We start from the raw sequence: 17,242 nt of genomic DNA, 5'->3' as shown, positions 1-17,242 counted from the left end.
ACACGCTACAGGCTATGGATCCTGGGTCGCCCAGCCAAATGCGCAAGCCGTCCATGTTCGGACGGAAGGACTGGATGGAAAGGATCAAACGAACGAACAGTCCATCGTGGTTGCAGCGGCAAGGTGTGAGTAGCCGGGGAACTAGGAAACGTCCGCCATGGTGCTTGATAATCAATGTAAGGAATACTGATCATGTATCACAGGGCGATTCCGTAACTGAGCGCGACTCCTCAACCCGACCGACATCGCAAGACCGACCGACTACACCTCAATCTTCATCCGCCGAGCTACAAACCTCCCGAATCTCCACCCCGGAACATCTCCGTGACCCTGCAGCGGTAGGTCTGGATATCGAGCGTCCGCGATCGGCATTACACTCTGGAGATTTTAGAGAGAAGAGAGCGGGCACGGCCTCGGAGAATGACTCCTCATCTTCAGGCTTCCTAGCGACTTCCCCGGTGGTGCCTTGGAATCGCTCGTTCCCGTCTGCAGCTTATACTTCGAACCGCAACGACGTCTCGTACCCGGTACCACATCACCCAGATGCCCGAATACCTGCGCGAGCGCGAGCGATATCGCAGTCATCACAGTCACCGTTTAGTTCATTTGCTTTTCTACCGCCCACAAGCCCGCTTGTCCAGCAAGCAAACAACACAGACTTGGACTTTTCCTCTAGGCCAGGCTCGCGGCAAGGGTCTCGAAGTCCCGACAGAAATAGTCGCCGGCATACCTACTCACCTGCATCCTTTCATGATTACCAGTCCACCCAAATGGCGCGATCCGCCACTGGAACTCCGGCAGCTCGACACATTCGCCACAGTGGTTCAATGCCATACCAGGCGCACCAACCGCGACGATCAATGACGTTCAATCAGTCTGAGCCTCAATCTCAGTCGCAAACACCGTTCCTACACGCTCGGCGCCCATCCTTTTCCTCGGAAGCATCTCCGCTGCAACACGCCCCCATGGTCGGTTCATATGAGGAGTCTATACTTCGCGGGCGTATGTCTACTACGCCTTCGCGGCCTCTTGATTTCGTCGCCAAGATTGGTGTACTCGGCAAAGGGCAATGCAAGTCAAGTCTGAAGTGTCCACCCCACGTCACAGTCCCTTTTCCAGCCGTATTCTACAGCTACAACACCGGTAACGGTAGGATCTCAGATAATGAGCCGAGCCCTTACGTTGGGCACATTGACTTGGAAAATACTTTGCCACCACCAGATGAAAGCAGCGAAGCTAGTAAACGTAAGCGACGACATGTGGTGCCAGCCCCCGAACAAGACGATCTTGACTTCAAGCTTAATCTTGGTGAAGAGGAGAGTGGACAGAGCGTGAAAGGAGACCTTCGTCGTAAAGAAAAGAAAAAGCGACGATCTACGTCTCCCAAGGCACCTCCGGGGGGATGTTACCGGATACCGCCGCAGGGGCAGCTACAGATTGTGCTGAAGAACCCAAACAAAACCGCAGTGAAGCTCTTCCTCGTGCCATATGACATATCGGATATGGAGGCAGGTCAGAAGACCTTTATCAGACAGCGCAGCTACTCTGCTGGACCCATTATCGACATGCCTGCATCTTCACGGAAGAACCTCGGAACTGACCGCCCAGAGGCTGCCCTCAGCAACTCGGACGATCCGAACGACCGACCTATCTTGCGTTACCTCATACACTTGCACATATGCTGTCCTTCAAAGGGTCGGCATTACTTGTACAAAAGCATACGGGTCGTTTTTGCGAATCGTGTACCAGATGGTAAAGAAAAGCTAAGGAATGAAATCCAGCAACCTGAGCCTAGATACAGCACGTACAAGCCGACACGAGATGCATCATCGCTGCAAAAGACGCATCTACCGGGAGCTCAACCCGCTACGGACAAGGCTTTCCGTCGACGCAGCGCTGGATGGCCACTATCTCAATCTCAACAGGCGTACGATCAGCTCGATGGATTGAGGCAGCACACACCATTACCTCCTCCAGCCGTCAAGTTCACTGGTGGCACCACCAACTCCTCAGCATCAAGCGGCTTCAACTCGCCTATGCCGGAATTACAGCCCATACCTTTCACCATCGGTAGGCTCGCTGCAATCGAGTCACGGCCTATGTCTCGCGATCGCATGGACATTGATCCGAAGAGCCCCTTCAGAACACCCGTTACTTCGCCGCGAGCTGGCGTGAGTAGTCCGAAAAGTCAAAGCGATGGTACTTTTGAGAAGCTCAGTAAAGGCGACATTGGTTACGGCGGAAATGCGTTCTCGCCGCTCGGTAGCCCGTCCGCTCCGCCCAATGCCGGTCTATTATCACAGCGGTTGCGCGGCTTGGATGTTCAGCGCGACGAGGAGGAGTAAGCACTCTTCATCTACAGGAGTTCGGACAATCCCTATTGATCTGTTTTGTGTTGAATACCCCAATATCTGTTGTTCTTTTCCTGGCGTTATATACTGGCCCTATTGGATATGGCCCATGAATTATAGCGTCTCCCTTGTAAAATATGCTAGATACTACAAATCATACGAATACATGAATCTAGCCTGCTTCCGGAACCGTGCAGCCGAGGCGTGCGATGACGCCTGCCTAACTTGTTGCGCAGGGCTTAGCGTGGTTGCGCTCAAAGGTTCGCGAAGAGTGACGTCGGCGATAATCTGGCTAGAGCCGAGCTCTCGTCGGCGACTTGAACACTGAGTATTTATCTATCCGAACAACATCTTCGAGACTCTAGAGACGATAGTCGCCTTCTTAGTTCTTTCTGAATCGCAATACAATATCATCGCGACGCCAGTATCAACCATGGCCTCCAAGCGCGCAGCCCAACTGCTCGGCGTCCGTTCCAATGCCTCCGTCATCGGCCGCCAGCCTACACGATTGAGCTTCAACACCGCACGCGCTTTCAGCATCGCACCCAAGTCACAGAACACATATGTCTCGCAGAGCAGGAGATTGATTGTAGGAGGTGCTGCGAGACTACAAGCGTCACCAGCGCAAAAGAGATGGCATTCACAGGCCCCCAACGACTTGAAGCTGAACAAACTCTACCAATTCGACGACGTACGTCTTATCGTTCCTTTCTAACAACCCCTTAGTTCATTCACTATCTGTTCCTCGAGCCATCACGGACTTCCCCAAGCGCATCGCTAACTCATACAGGTTCTACACATCCTCGAAGCGCCCTCAGACTCACGTCTCCTCATCGACGTCCGCGAACCCCATGAATTCGACGCAAACACTATTCCCACCTCTATCAACATTCCCGTCACCTCACAACCCGATGCGCTACTACTAGACGAAGAGGAGTTCGAGGATAGGTTTGGTTTCCAGAAGCCACCCAAGGGAAAGGAAGTCGTCTTCTTTTGCAAGGCCGGAGTGAGGAGTTCAGCCGCTGCAGGAATCGCGAGACAAGCTGGGTAAGTCGGATCCTTCATTGGCACACGTCTAGGATTCGATAAGCGGGCAAAAGACACTTGCTGGAGAACATGAGCTAACCCGCACGGCAGATACACAAACATTGGCGAATACCGCGGCTCATGGCTCGACTGGCAGAAGCGCGGCGGACCGGGCACAAAATCACCACCGAAACCTGATGGCATGGGCGAACCCAAGGCCCCTACCACCGAGACGAAGCCTACAGCTAGGACGGGCGACAGCGGAGAAGAGGACCTCGGGCCTCAGGGACAGCCAAAGTACCCGCCAGGAGGAATTATGGGCCAGCAGTAGATCTGCGATGTTAAGTTCGCAAATGGGGGATGGCCTGCTCATAAACGATACATGGAGGGCGTACATAACAAGATGAGATTAAGATATGATCAATTCGGAACCGATATTGCGTTACTTCCAAGAACACTTAGAAGGGCAATAACACATTTCCATGCGATCGGAGTATAGTATCTAAAGAGGGTGATTGCAGCCAGCTACTCAAAATTACAAGTGTACCAAGAATGAGAAGATACTATTAAAAGAAGGTATTCCGCGAACGTAACGAATGCTGAAGTTAGTATCGTCCAGTACTACCGGTCCAAAGCTTGAGCCTGGCACTGTTTGAAAGTTAGCACATCTTAATTCGGAAAAGTAGATCAGATTCAAACTTACCATCTGCCAGTAAACACCCCGTTTCCTCAACAGCCCCTGGTGATCACCCCTCTCCAACACCATGCCACTACCCAGAACAAAGATGACGTCCGCCTTCTGAATCGTAGCAAGTCGATGCGCGACTGCAATCACAGTTCTTCCGCCCTCGCCAGCAGCACGCTCAATAGCATCCTGCACCAACTTCTCAGATTCAGAATCGAGAGACGACGTCGCCTCGTCCAGTAAGAGCAGTTTTGGTTTCCGCAGTAAGGCGCGAGCAAGACTGAGACGTTGTTTCTGACCACCAGACAGCGACATGCCCTTCGGTCCCAGGCGCTGGGCATATCCGTCGGGCAGGGATGTGATGAAGTCGTGGATCTGGGCGTCACGACATGCTTGTTCGATGTCTTCATCCGTGGCGGTGTCGACGGATAAAGCGGCGTTTTCGCGTATCGTGCCTTCGTACAGCGTGGGCTCTTGGCTGACGAGACTGATCTGCTTGCGGTACTCTGCGGGATCAAGAGTCGTGATGTCTTGTCCGTTGTAGAGAATGCGGCCGGATGTTGCGTCGTAGAAGCGCTCGAGGAGGGATATCGTGGTAGATTTGCCGCAGCCGGAAGCACCGACCAGTGCGGCGAACTGGCCTGGCTTAACTTGGATGTCGAGGTTGGATAGAACGGGCGCTTCGCGGGTTTTGTAGGCGAAAGACACATTCTGGAACTCGATGCCAACGCCTTCTTCTGGTTTGTTCAAAGGCGGGTATGTGGCTGTTGTAGTGGTCTTTGTTGGACGCATACTGAGAATGCGGTTTGCGGCGCCGGTCGCTTGGGCCATATTGGGGGCATACGAGAAGAACTGTCCTGCTGCAATGGCGCCTTGCACAATAGCTTGGTAGATGACGAAAAAGTTGACAGGGCTGTACTCGCGGGAAGCCAGGAGAGTACCACCGTACCAGAAGGTAAGAGCCATGCAAGCCAATTCGATGCTGTCACTTGCCGCAAAAACAAGAGTGCCATACTTGGCGCTTGAAAAGGCTTTTGTGACGTGACCCTTCAGCAAGGTCTCGTAGCGCTGACCGATCATATCTTCCATGATAAGACTCGACACTGTGCGGAAAGCACCGACAGCTTCTGAAGCAAACTGGCTGCTGTCCTCAAAAACCTTTGCGTTGGTCTTTTCAAACTCGAGTTCGAGGCGCACACGTAGATATCCAGCAGCCAAGATGAGTGGTAGCGCGGAAAACAGGGCAACAAGCGACAGTTTCCATCCGTAGATGAAAGAGATGATTACGGAGCCCACTACGTTGACTATAGCAACGAGCGCAATGGACATCTCCGTTGCCATCAGCTGCTGGATCTGTGTCGAGTCTGAGCTCAGCGTTGATGTTAGAGATCCTGGGCTATGTCCTTGATCGTCGAAGAAGGCAATGCGTTTGCGGATGAGGTTGTCCAGGTATTCTTGGCGATAGGTCCTTGTTACGGCGACAGAGATGAGGTGACAGGCCAAGCCCATAAAAAAGTAGGATAGAAAGGTACTCGCAGCTAGAACACCGAACATGCCTGCCCAGAAGTTACCTTGGCTGACGAGTTCGTTCATGGGAAGGGTGAAAACATTGACGACATGTGCGAAAATGTAGGCCTGGAGTGGGAAGACGACACCGGTAGCCAGTATACCCACAATAGCGACACTGTATAAGATCCAATGTCCCCGTTGTTCGTAGAGAAGACGCCCGAAGCTGCCAAAGAGACCCTGCTGTTTGTACTCTGGATCTTCGGCTACTTTGGAGACACCGGTGCTCTGCTTGTAGTCTTCGACTATTGCAGTGTCTGCGCTCTTCACCTTTTCGAGCGGGCTAGCATCAGCGTCCTGTTCCGCTTCCGCTGCGATCTCTTGGGCATGGACCAAGTTGTAGTAGACACCAGCTTCTAGCTTCAACAGCTCATCATGAGTACCTTGTTCCACGAGAGCGCCTTGACGTAAGACTACGATCTTGTCCGCACGCCTGATGGTAGAAAGACGGTGCGCGATGACGATAGTCGTCCGATTCTTCGATACGCGATCGAGAGCCTGTTGAACAATGCGTTCGGTGCGTACATCGATAGCACTCGTAGCCTCGTCGAGAATCAATATAGGTGGTTGTTTGATGATGCTCCGCGCGATCGCAACTCGTTGTCGCTGTCCACCGGAAAGCTTGATACCACTCTCGCCTACCAGAGTCTCGTAACCTTCAGGAAGTTTGGCGATGAACTCTTCGGCATAGGCTTCGCGACATGCCTCATCGATCATTGTCTTCTTCTCTTCTTTGGGCAAGTCTTCGTACTGAGTACCAATAAGACCGAACGCAATGTTGTTGTACAGGGTGTCGTTGAACAGGAAGGGCTCTTGCTGTACTAGACCAATCTGAGAGCGCCACCATTTTAAGTCGACATCTCGTAGGTTGGTATCTCCGATCCGAATAGCACCAGTGCAAGTGTTCGGGCCCAGATCAGGCTCCTCGTCCTTGCTCTTGCCATCTCCAGCTTTCTCTGCAGATGCTTGTTTGTCTCCGTCCTTCGGCACAGCTTTCTTCTTGAACCATCGAGACTTTTGTGGGCTGTCCTTCTCGTTGTCAAGCGCGTCCTCGTGAGGCGATGGGTCGGCCGCGTGATCGTCAGAGGTGGCCGTAGCTATTGTGCCCGAGAGCTCGTACCATCTCTGCAACAACCCCACGATAGTAGACTTTCCTAAAAGTTGAGGCAAGTGGTTAGTAACTAGCACATGAATTGCAGAGTAGAAACTGCTTACCACTCCCAGACGGACCAACAATAGCGGTAACTTTGCCTGCCTCAAACTCGAGGTCAAGACCTCCAAGGATCGGAACATTTGGTCGACTTGGGTATGAGAAGGCGACGTTCTGAAAGCTGATGTTTGCGTTGGCGGTAACATCCGGCTCTTTCAATCCAGTGGTATCGGGAACGGCTGCATCGATCGTGATGAATAATTCGGTAGCGGCAGAAGATGCCTTCGCAATGGCCATGATCGGGGCCACAACCCTACCGACGTTCGTTATTGCCATCATGACAGAGAATAGAACCACCACTATCGTTCCAACGTCGATGTTCCTGCCTTCCGAGTACTGTTTGATGCCGAACCAAAACGCAATCGCAAAGGTGCCATACTGTCCAATCATCATGGGTGACATCACGAGACCCATGAGAGGTGCAGCTCTGGCCTCGTTAGTCGCAGCTTTGTCCAACAAGGCCTCGTGCAACCTCGCCAATTTCGCCTCTGCACCAAATGCGGCGACAATGCGAATAGATGAGAACATCTCAAAAGCCATAGCAGAAGCATCTTCATGATGCTTCTCGGTAACTTTGTGGATTCGGATGAAAGGTGGTACTATGATACCAAACACGACGAGGATGAACGGAAGCGAAGCAGATGCGACTACAGTAAGCAGTGGGCCTTTGATGAAAGCCACCACATACGCTCCGATCACGAACGCAAGAACCTGGAAGAGCATGGCAATGTGCTGTGATATTGCGAGTTGGACCGTGTTGGAAGAGGTGGTAATTCGCGTGGACACCTTGCCGGGACTTATCGTGTCTATGACACTGATTGGCTGTGCGAACAAGGCTCGTAGATATGCTTGACGCAATGCAGCAGAGATCCTCAGGCCGCTGATTCGGATGGTAAGCTATACCAGCATTAGTATAATGGTAGCCTCTTCATGGCATGCGTGCATACCATTGATATATAAGACAACACAAACTTCGCGATGAAGAGGTAGACAAGAAACAGGGTAAGCCTGTTGATTTCGGCTTGAAACTCCCCGGCTGTCATGGTCGTTCCCGGGATGAAGTAATTGGTGAAAGATCCGACTAATTGACCTGGCTGCTGTCAGTATTCGGGGAGGATGCCAACGGATTCTGGAGTATCAGGTCATACCGAAGACGACGTTCATCAGAGGAAACGTAACGCCGGAGGCTATCGAGGTAACACAGCACATGAAAATGAGCCAGTAATCGAGAGTAGTTCCATGGGAGAAGACTCGCTGATCGTTTGTCAGCCAAGAGTAACATCCAAGGCGATTTACTCACGAAGTAATTCTTCATGCCCGCTTCAGGCACTTTCTTGGCTTGCGATGAAATACTTTCATCTTGCTCTGCATGTTCAATGACGCCGTTCTTTTCATCAGATCCTGTCTCTAAAACTTGAGCGGCGATCGCAGCGCTCTCCACCTCAACATCGATTGTTGGCCGAGGTGGCGATTGACCGTCAGTGACCTTGGAGTCCATGGCTGTGCGATGCAAAGGAGCGTAAGAAAGCAACAAAGTACGGCTTCGAGATAAATGGTTATTCGACGATAGAAGAGGCGATCATCTTAACCGAAGGACGAAAGTTGATGCCTGGTGATGTGAATGCCGTATAGATCGTATTCTTGTGTACACCGGACCAAGCCGTATCCGCGTTCCGATTTGACACGCACACCGTCAAAAGTCGGAGTGAGAGTGTAGCTTATAACAAGCTTATAACAATCGCTTGCACCGGGGCCAATGTTCGTCGCGCGCCAAGTGCTGTACGAAGTACGAAACTCAGCCAGGGAAGGCGCTAACCGCGCGACATCTCGCTTCACCATCATCCTTCCCAATCGAGCGACTTCCTGCGAGACGCATGGGTCAACGCGCGTCTGTTGTGACTCGACGTCTGGACCCAAGGCCAGTGCGAATAAGTCATGTCGGCTGCTGGGCACAGCCATGCAAATGCTCTTCGCAACAATAATTGATCGAGCGCGCAAACGTTGAAGTTTCCTAGAATGTTGGTGTTGTCCAGGTTCTCCTGGGTGAGAGAGTGAGTGAACGGACGTCGGTGCCTGAAAGTCCGACCCCACCCATCGACCGGCACTCATCAACCTTGGAAGCCTCTACCTTCCGCACAACCATTGCCCGTTCACAGACAAGCCTGTAGACTTCCCCTGAACTTTTTAGGATGACAGCAGACGCACTCATCGCAATTGCAGGCGACCGGGATGCTCATCGATCTGCTTTTCTGGCGGCCTCGTAGCTGGCATTGATACCTACCTACCTAGGTAGGTATTTATCACCCATCGTGCACGTGATTTTGCGAGCGGACCAGTCAGAATGCGCGAGCATACCGAATTCGGAAATAACCATGGCCAAGACATGTGCTAAGGATGGCTGCAAGGATGACAGGGTGACGAAACGTTGCTGCCTAAGGTCAGGGAGCCCCAGGAAGGTACGATATCCTGAGCTTGGAAGTGCGCTCACGAACGTGACTGCACATGCTTATCGAGCAATTCCTGGGGTTAGTAGAAACTTTGAACAAGCAGACTGATCCGTAGTGCAAGTTCAGACATCGTAGATAGGAAGACGAGCAGATGCGATCTTAAGCCACAGCATGGCTGTAAAAATGCTGGGTGGGTACGTGGAAGGTGGATACGCGGAGCATCATTGCCAGATCGTGAAATTCCCCGCTGGGTGTGTGAAGGAGGCTTTTGAGACGGGGTATGGTAGTAGACTGGAGAGCTTGGACATGCATATTCAATGTGTTCATGGGGAATTCTTCGGTAGGCTTGATCCAGGGGAGGGTTTTTGCTTACAGACGCCTTGATAAAGCCAGGGGAAGTGGTACTCAAGATGATAATAATGAATTAAGTGTACCATACCTACTGACCCCCAATGCTATCCTGCCGACTCCGCACACTCCTCCCACACTCCATCGCCCTCAAAGCCTCAACATCAGACCTCCGCCTCGCACCCTCCTTCCTCTTCTCCAGCCTAACGAGACTCTCAAGCAGCCGTTTCATAAGCCACTCGCTCTCACTAATACCAGACACCATGGGACTATCGTCTCCGATCCAATCCCAATTCACCAATCCCTCTTCGTTCTCATCTTCGGAAACCATGTTATCGTTGTCTACATTGCGGTCCAGACGCTCTGGACTTGTCAGGCGGATGAGCCGTGTAAATTCGACCCATTCTTCGTATGTGTAGCGCTTGTCGTCGGTCTTGAGGTCGAGAGATACTTTTTGGATAGAAAGGGCGAGGCGGCGGGTCAGCGAAGCCTGGGAGGGAGGGCTAGTGATGTCGGCTTCGGCTTCGGCGGCGAGGGCTGGGACGGTGGGGTGGAGAGTCAGTTCTATATCGGTTGCTGCTTCGCGATCTTCCGGGTCGTTAAAATTACTCTCTCTGTCTTGCGGGTCTGAAGGATCTACGATGCCATCGTCAGATCGTGGATCGGAGATGTCGAAACCCCTTGTCAATCGCTTCTTTCTAGCTCGCTGATCTGTCCATCGCTGTAGCCATCGCAGCAGCCAAGGGTGCTTGTCGAGAAAAGAACGCCAGATACCTGCCTTGGGCAGTACCGTGAAGTCCGCAAGCTCGTCACTCCATTTCTTGAAGTTGGCAACGACAGTGTCGCCTAGGTCTGAGACCAGGATTGTCATGGTCGGGACGGCGATCAAGCTCCAAATGACGAAGAAACAACGCCCGGAGTTGGACCTTGGTGCCAGATCACCGTAGCCGATTGTTAGTAGACTAACATAACAGAAGTAAAGCGATTGGAAGTACGTTAAGTGCTGTGTTTCTTGTTCGGTGATCCAGAAGACAACTGCGCCCACACACCAAAGGATCGAGAAAGTAGTGATGGACCAGAAGAGCGCCATCCACTGCTTGAACTTCTTCGAGTCGGCTTGGATCTTGCGCATAGCTTCGAAGCGATCTTTCTCTTCTTTCAACAACATGATCTTGGGCTTAGAGGATCCGATATGTAGGGCATCAGCGACACCCTGCATAGTAGATGTGTGCTGAACTGACTCGCCCATGGGCGTTCTGAAGGGCCGTGGTTGACTAGGTCCTGATATCTTTGGAATGCCAAGTTTGCGTTTCCGAACCAGATGGTGGGCTTCTCGTTCCCGGTGACGGAGGTCAAACGAGTTAGTAACTGTACGTTCTGCGACGCGCTCGCGCATGCGATCGACATGCTTCTGAACAATCTTCTCGTCGCCGAGCTCGCGAACTGCCGTGTAAAGCGAGGAGACGATGAGCGCTAGCGTAATCGTTCCGCCTACAGAGTACGGGAAGACAATACCCCTAGTAACATCGGTCGTAGGCACTAGGTCGCCAAATCCAACGGTTAGGATAGTAACGTCGCAAAAGTACAAGGCATCGGCAAACCTCCAACTATCTTCTCCAGCATCTTGCTCGAGTTTCGCAAAGACAGCGGCGCCACTGCCCAACCAGATGAAAAAGGCCATGGTCTGTAAGATAAGTGTCCTTTGACTGTCGCTCAAAGCGAAATTTTCGGGGTAGTGGCCAAGAAAGAAGCCCAGCATGTTGACCATGAGAAGCATAGAACAGATGGTGTAAAACGCCGCAGCCGCAATCGCGTACCAAAAGCCTTGTGTGTATCCTTGTTCCGGACGGATGGGTGGTTCGTAAGTGTTCATGCATATCGTTATCGCTATGAGGAAAACAGATGAAAGATACCACAAAACCACAGTGACGGGTAGGGCGATTATGTAACGGATCCTTTGCGTAAAGTTCAGGAGAAGGAAAAGATTGCCGAGGAAGCCGCAGATCAGTGATGCTACGTTGATCCAGTAGCACCATCTCGGGTCGCCGAAAGGTACGCCTTTGAAGTCCGAGATTCGTTCGCCGTTGATGATGTTTTGCTGTCTCCAGGGAGTTACGAGTGCGGCTATTGAGCTCACATTGGCTAGTGGGCCGAGAGTTGCGGCGAGTAGCTGGATCAATGTTAGCATCTGATCCATCGAGTAGCTTCGGGATCTGAGAGCCGTCTCAACCTCTCACGCCAACCCAGGAAAAGACTAAACACCCTGGAGCCAACGTTGACGTTGAGCCACCCACTTTGCAAGTCTTGTCTTAATGTAGTCCGCAGGCCTGTTTAGTTTTTCTCTTGTATAAGGTGCTCTTGTAACGACCCAGTGCTCGTCATCACTTACGGGTATCCCAGTGCTCGCGAACCACCAATCGCTATCCTGTCCCTCCCATTTCTTCCAGACATTGCACCATCTCTCCTTCTTACTGTCTTTCCGTGTCAACTGCTCTTTTCTTTGCTCTTCTTCGTCCTGGGCGTCATATCGTTCCGACGTGCTCGGCTGCCCCGGTTCTTCATGTTCACGCGCCATTATCGGAGCGATCCGGCATCAGACATCGTAACCCCAGACAGTGAGATGGGCCTTCGGTAAACCCAGAAATGATAATAATAGTTCAGAACGAGAAGGATCCTCAGGCTCGTTCTCTACTGCAAAACTCGAGAAGGTGCGAAACGGCGATCAATATGTCGGGCACGGATATACGCGTGTGACTAGTTGCTGAGAAACTGGCGCTAGAGCGGAAGCGGTGGCGCTGGGAATGTGAACGCGTCTACAGTTGAGAGGAGACACGGAAGAAAATACAGAACCCGGAACTCAGAGGCCGCCTTCAACAGCGAGTTCATGGCCGCGCGTTTTAGCAGGTCTCTAGCAAGATTGCCAGATTCGATGACTCGGCTATCGCGGCGTAGTGGAGACGAATGGTGGGTGCTGGCGTCGATCAGCCGTTGACGCACGCCAAGCTGCGAATGCCGGGGTTACTTGGAGATCAAAAGGTTAATACTTCACGTGCAGTTAGAGGTTCTTTGAAAAGCACAGGATGTGCTTGTGTGCTTTATGCCGCGATTTTTGATGATCTTGAGAAAGTACCGGGATGTCTCCTGGTAGTTGACTTCGTGGCAGTTGTGTTCCTTGTTTGGTCGATATATTGTTCAAACTATATACAACAGGTATCAATGCGCTCAATGCTTATTGCGACTTGAGCTTCTCGGTCAATTCTGGGACCTTTTCGAATAGATCTCCAACAAGACCAACATCCGCGACCTGGAAGATGGGTGCCTCGGCATCTTTGTTGATGGCTGCAATGACCTTGCTGTCCTTCATACCAGCCAGATGCTGAATAGCACCAGAGATACCAGCACACAGGTATAATTGCGGCGCAACGTTCTTTCCAGTCTGGCCCACTTGCAAGCTGTTGTCGGCAAAGCCACTGTCGACTGCTGCTCTTGATGCACCGATGGCGGCACCGAGCGCGTCTGCTAGCGGTAGCATGAGCTTGTCAAACTCCTCCTTTGATTTCAGACCACGGCCTCCGGAGACGACCTTCTCTGCAGAGCCGAGATCAGGACGGTCGGACTTCTGGAGGTCCTCAGATATCCACTCTGTTGAGCATTCGGCCTTGGGGTCGACACCCTCCTCTACTGTCGCGTTTCCGCCTTCGGTCTCAGGCGCGGGGAATGCGGTGCCTCGAACGGTGATGACTTTGGTGCTGTCGGACGATTGGACGGTCATGATGGCGTTACCGGCGTAGATTGGGCGAACGAATGCTGTAGTCTGGTCAGCAACCCCTCGCATACTTCAGACGGTGCCCACTCACTGTCCTCGCTCTCAATGCCGGTAATGTCTGATATTTGCTGTGTGTCCAGAAGTGCTGAGACACGCGGCATTATGTTCTTTCCGAACGCTGAGTGCCCGGCAACGACATGTGTGTATCCACCCTTCTTGATGTTCTCAACCAGGAGTGGCGCGTAGTTCTCGGGGAGACACTGCAAGATGTTGTCAGCCGCGTGTCGTTCCATATCCCTTTGGACTACTGACCCTGTCGTATGCTCCATTTTCGACGTAGATGACCTTCTCTACGCCCTTTGACTTGGCTGCCTCATCTGCGGCCGACTTGACCCCACTTCCAGCAATGAAGGCTGTTATTGAGCCTCCAAGCTTTGTCCCTGCTGTGATGGCGGCCAATGACTGTGATACGATCTTTCCTTCCTTCTGCTCGAGAATGGCAAACGTCGACGCTAACCGTGCGAAGGCGGAGTATTGGGGTACGGCCGTGGGTTGCGACTGCCGAAGCCGTGTGCGAGCTGTGCGGAGGGCAGAATGACGAGCGGCGGAGAACATGGTGGGCGGGAACAGTGCGATGCCTCTGGGAAATACAGACACGCAAAATTCAACAAGGTGGTGTAGAACGCCTCGTCGAGCAGTAGTGAAAGCAACCCAACGGCGCGGAGAACTATGACCTCGGTTTGGCCAGGTCAGTTATCCGGCACTAGCCTTGCATCTGCATCGCTCGGGGCTGCAGGCTGATCACGTGAGACTACTCCATGCTCCTTAGTGCTCTTTTTGCTTAGGCGTTCGAGAGCATCGCGAACTTCAGACGCGACTCCAACCCACCCATCGCAGCCCCCCATCCCCACCCTCATTCAGCAACGACCACGCGGCAGCACGTTGAAAAAGACACGTTGCGATCGCGCAATCGCTCCGAGTACTCGCGCCCGCGACTTCCCCTTTGCATTGCCGCATAGCGCCTTCCAGCTCCGTCGCATCGCACAACACTCCCCGAGCCATGGCCGACGACGCGACAGCAAGCGCAACTGCGCAGGACACAAGTCTCGCTGGAGAAGGTGCCACAGACACCAATGCGCTTGATCAAGGTAGGTCGCATCCTGATTCCAATCATCACCATACCCACCGCCAGTCGCGTCAACACCATGGACGACCTATTCCATGACGACGAGCTCCTGGGTGCACTGGATCTTGCCGACTTGGATCGCATGTTTCCATCACCAACACGGAAAACCCTCCAAGTCGATAGTCCGCTAAGTTCCGTAGATACCAGCATGCTCGAAGACGCACCCGGCAAGGAGTCTTCCAACGATCCTGCTACTGCCACGCCCACAGCTGCATCAGATAACCCTCTAGACGCACCCGATGGCCCAAGACCAGAAGCGGAAGACGCCGATGGCCAGGATGACGAAGAGATGGGCGGCGTCGACGATGCGAAAAAGGAGAACGGCGAGGGTGGTGAAGCTGCTGACCCAGAGGCGCAAGCAAAAGCCGATTTGCAGTCAGCAGCGCGTTCACACTTTGTTACTCAAACATATGCGACCATCATCCCGAGCTACGCAACCTGGTTCGACATGCGCTACATCGACTACCGCGAGCGCAAAGCCCTACCCGAATTCTTCAACGGTCGCAATCGCAGCAAGACACCGGCCGTCTACCGCGATTATCGCGATTTCATGATCAACACATACCGCCTGAACCCATCCGAGTACCTCACAGTTACCGCATGCCGAAGGAATCTTGCAGGAGATGTCTGTGCTATCATGCGTGTGCATGCTTTCCTCGAGCAGTGGGGATTGATCAACTACCAAGTAAATCTTGCCGCTATATGATTACATTGAGTCGTGATTAACATATCAACCAGGTCGACCCTCAAGAACGCCCATCGAACATTGGTCCTCCATTCACCGGCCATTTCCGTGTCACAGTCGATACCCCCCGCGGACTGCAACCTTTCCAACCAGGACCAGGCTCAAAAGTTACGGACGGAAAGCAGCTCACAGCCACCGACCGTGCTGCGAGCCAGCAACCGACTGCGAAGAGCGAGACCAAATCTTTGGCTGGACGAAACATCTACGAGGCCAATGGCAAAGAAGCATCCGTGGAGCCAAAAGCTGCCAACGGTGAAGGTGCCGCCAACGGCTCGGTAGACGTCAAGGATCTCGAAGCCGCCGCGAAGGAGCCAACCAAGGTCATCAACTGCTTCAGTTGCGGTGTCGAATGTACCCGTGTACATTTCCATGAAACGAAACCTTCCGAGCAGACTGGCCAGATCAAGGCTGCTGGTGGCTTGAAGCGCGACCTTTGCCCCAGATGTTTCGTGGAGGGTAACTTTCCACAAGGCACATCCTCGGCCGACTTCACAAAGATCTCCAACCCGGAGAACTCAGCAGCCGCGGAGACTGAAGAGAAGTGGACGGAAGAGGAGACTCTTTTGCTACTCGAGGGCTTAGAGGAGTTTGACGATGACTGGAACCGTGTCGCCGACCACGTCCAGACGAAGACACGCGAGCAGTGCGTGATGAAGTTCCTGCAGCTCGAGATTGAGGACAAGTACATCGAGGCGGATCTACCAGAGTCACAATCGGCAGCTCCTTCAACCAAGTTCTTGCGTGATCTGGAGTACCTCAGCGAAGGCCGTGTACCCATCCACCACGCCGACAACCCGATTCTCAGCGTCGTCAGCTTCCTTGCTGGTCTTGCTCCTGCAAACGTCACAGAGGCGGCGGTAGCGTCAGGGCGCAGTGTCGGCGAGATGAAGCGCATCCTTCAAGAGAAGATCAACAAAGCCCCGACCGCACCGTCAGAGAAGGGCAAAGAGAAGGAAGGCGAACAGTCCACACCCGCAGCAACCGCCTCAGACATGAAGCCAGAAGGCGGCGACGCTATGGACGTCGACCCCTCTGCCGAGTCCACCGCCGTAGCCACACGGGAATCCGACTCGTCTTCCAACCCCAACCCTCTAGCCACCCTTCCCTTCGCCCTTTCCGCCGCCCGTTCTTCAGCACTAGCCTCGCACGAAGAACGCCACATCACCCGTCTCGTCTCCGGCGCCGTAAACCTCCAACTCCAAAAGCTCCAGCTCAAGCTCGCTCACTTCAACGACTTCGAGAAGCTCCTCTCCGCCGAGCGCCGCGATCTGCAACGCCGCCGCCAGCAGCTCTTTATGGACCGTCTCAACTTCCAGAGGAGAGTCCGCGCACTCGAAGACGCTACCAAGCGCATCAGCAGCTCCATGGGTGGTCAGGGTCTCCCCGGCAGCATGAGCAACGAAGACGCCGTTCAGGCGCTCACAGAAGCTATGCGCATGTTCGGCGTAGGCAAGGGCGAGGACAGCATGGGCGTCAAGCGCGACAGCGTCGATGCTGGTGTCGCCCAGCCCCTTGCCGAGGGCGCAGAGGGCTACAGCAAAGTAGAGATTTAGAGACATCTTAGCGCGCGCGACGTGTTTAAGACGTGGTCCTCCGAATTGAGACCTGGGTGTGCGTATGAGACGCTTCCTTACTATCGCATTGGAACAAAGGAGGAACAGGAAAGTGCCATTGGTAGTGAGGACCTGGGACAGTGTAACTCACGTGTCGATTGTAAGCCTCACAACGGACACGGTGAAGACCACAAACGTCAGGATAGCATGATGCGCTGAATTGGATTAGGGGATACGTGGTTGTTGGTCTCAAAGGGGTGTTTTCTGGCGTACAATGAGTTGGTACCTACGCTATTCGGAACTAAGATTATGCTACAATGGCCCGATGTGTTCAAGTTTTCTTTTCTAGTAGGCTGGAG

At 53.0% G+C, this 17,242-nt stretch overlaps 6 protein-coding genes across 6 annotated transcripts; 3 read left to right on the top strand and 3 right to left on the bottom strand.

The window, feature by feature from the left end:
- Positions 1 to 965: 965 nt before the first annotated feature.
- J4E93_003546 (uncharacterized protein) lies at positions 966 to 2,345 on the top strand (the record flags this gene model as incomplete). Its single annotated transcript, XM_049341482.1, has 1 exon — positions 966 to 2,345. The coding sequence occupies one exon, from the start codon at positions 966 to 968 to the stop codon at positions 2,343 to 2,345; it is 1,380 nt and encodes a 459-aa protein (XP_049200987.1).
- A 439-nt stretch (positions 2,346 to 2,784) lies between these two features.
- Positions 2,785 to 3,708, top strand: J4E93_003545 (uncharacterized protein; the record flags this gene model as incomplete). The annotated part of the gene is made up of 3 exons (XM_049341481.1): positions 2,785 to 3,042; positions 3,142 to 3,398; positions 3,489 to 3,708. The coding sequence occupies 3 exons, from the start codon at positions 2,785 to 2,787 to the stop codon at positions 3,706 to 3,708; spliced, it is 735 nt and encodes a 244-aa protein (XP_049200986.1).
- A 290-nt stretch (positions 3,709 to 3,998) lies between these two features.
- Positions 3,999 to 8,336, bottom strand: TR06 (ABC-type transporter tr06; the record flags this gene model as incomplete). The annotated part of the gene is made up of 6 exons (XM_049341480.1): positions 3,999 to 4,025; positions 4,081 to 6,782; positions 6,844 to 7,735; positions 7,786 to 7,928; positions 7,987 to 8,092; positions 8,139 to 8,336. 6 exons carry the CDS (start codon positions 8,334 to 8,336, stop codon positions 3,999 to 4,001), a joined length of 4,068 nt encoding a protein of 1,355 aa, XP_049200985.1.
- Positions 8,337 to 9,724: 1,388 nt separating this feature from the next.
- J4E93_003543 (uncharacterized protein) lies at positions 9,725 to 12,208 on the bottom strand (the record flags this gene model as incomplete). Its single annotated transcript, XM_049341479.1, has 2 exons — positions 9,725 to 11,803; positions 12,023 to 12,208. The coding sequence occupies 2 exons, from the start codon at positions 12,206 to 12,208 to the stop codon at positions 9,725 to 9,727; spliced, it is 2,265 nt and encodes a 754-aa protein (XP_049200984.1).
- A 654-nt stretch (positions 12,209 to 12,862) lies between these two features.
- On the bottom strand, positions 12,863 to 14,014 carry J4E93_003542 (uncharacterized protein; the record flags this gene model as incomplete). Its single annotated transcript, XM_049341478.1, has 3 exons — positions 12,863 to 13,440; positions 13,491 to 13,659; positions 13,712 to 14,014. The coding sequence occupies 3 exons, from the start codon at positions 14,012 to 14,014 to the stop codon at positions 12,863 to 12,865; spliced, it is 1,050 nt and encodes a 349-aa protein (XP_049200983.1).
- A 445-nt stretch (positions 14,015 to 14,459) lies between these two features.
- On the top strand, positions 14,460 to 16,883 carry J4E93_003541 (uncharacterized protein; the record flags this gene model as incomplete). Its single annotated transcript, XM_049341477.1, has 3 exons — positions 14,460 to 14,547; positions 14,726 to 15,270; positions 15,324 to 16,883. 3 exons carry the CDS (start codon positions 14,460 to 14,462, stop codon positions 16,881 to 16,883), a joined length of 2,193 nt encoding a protein of 730 aa, XP_049200982.1.
- Positions 16,884 to 17,242: the final 359 nt, after the last annotated feature.

This window comes from Alternaria ventricosa (assembly GCF_023758065.1).
Source record: "Alternaria ventricosa strain BMP 2768 chromosome Unknown scaffold_5, whole genome shotgun sequence".
NCBI classification, from domain to species: Eukaryota; Fungi; Ascomycota; class Dothideomycetes; order Pleosporales; family Pleosporaceae; genus Alternaria; species Alternaria ventricosa.
This window is presented reverse-complemented; position numbering and strand designations above follow the sequence as displayed.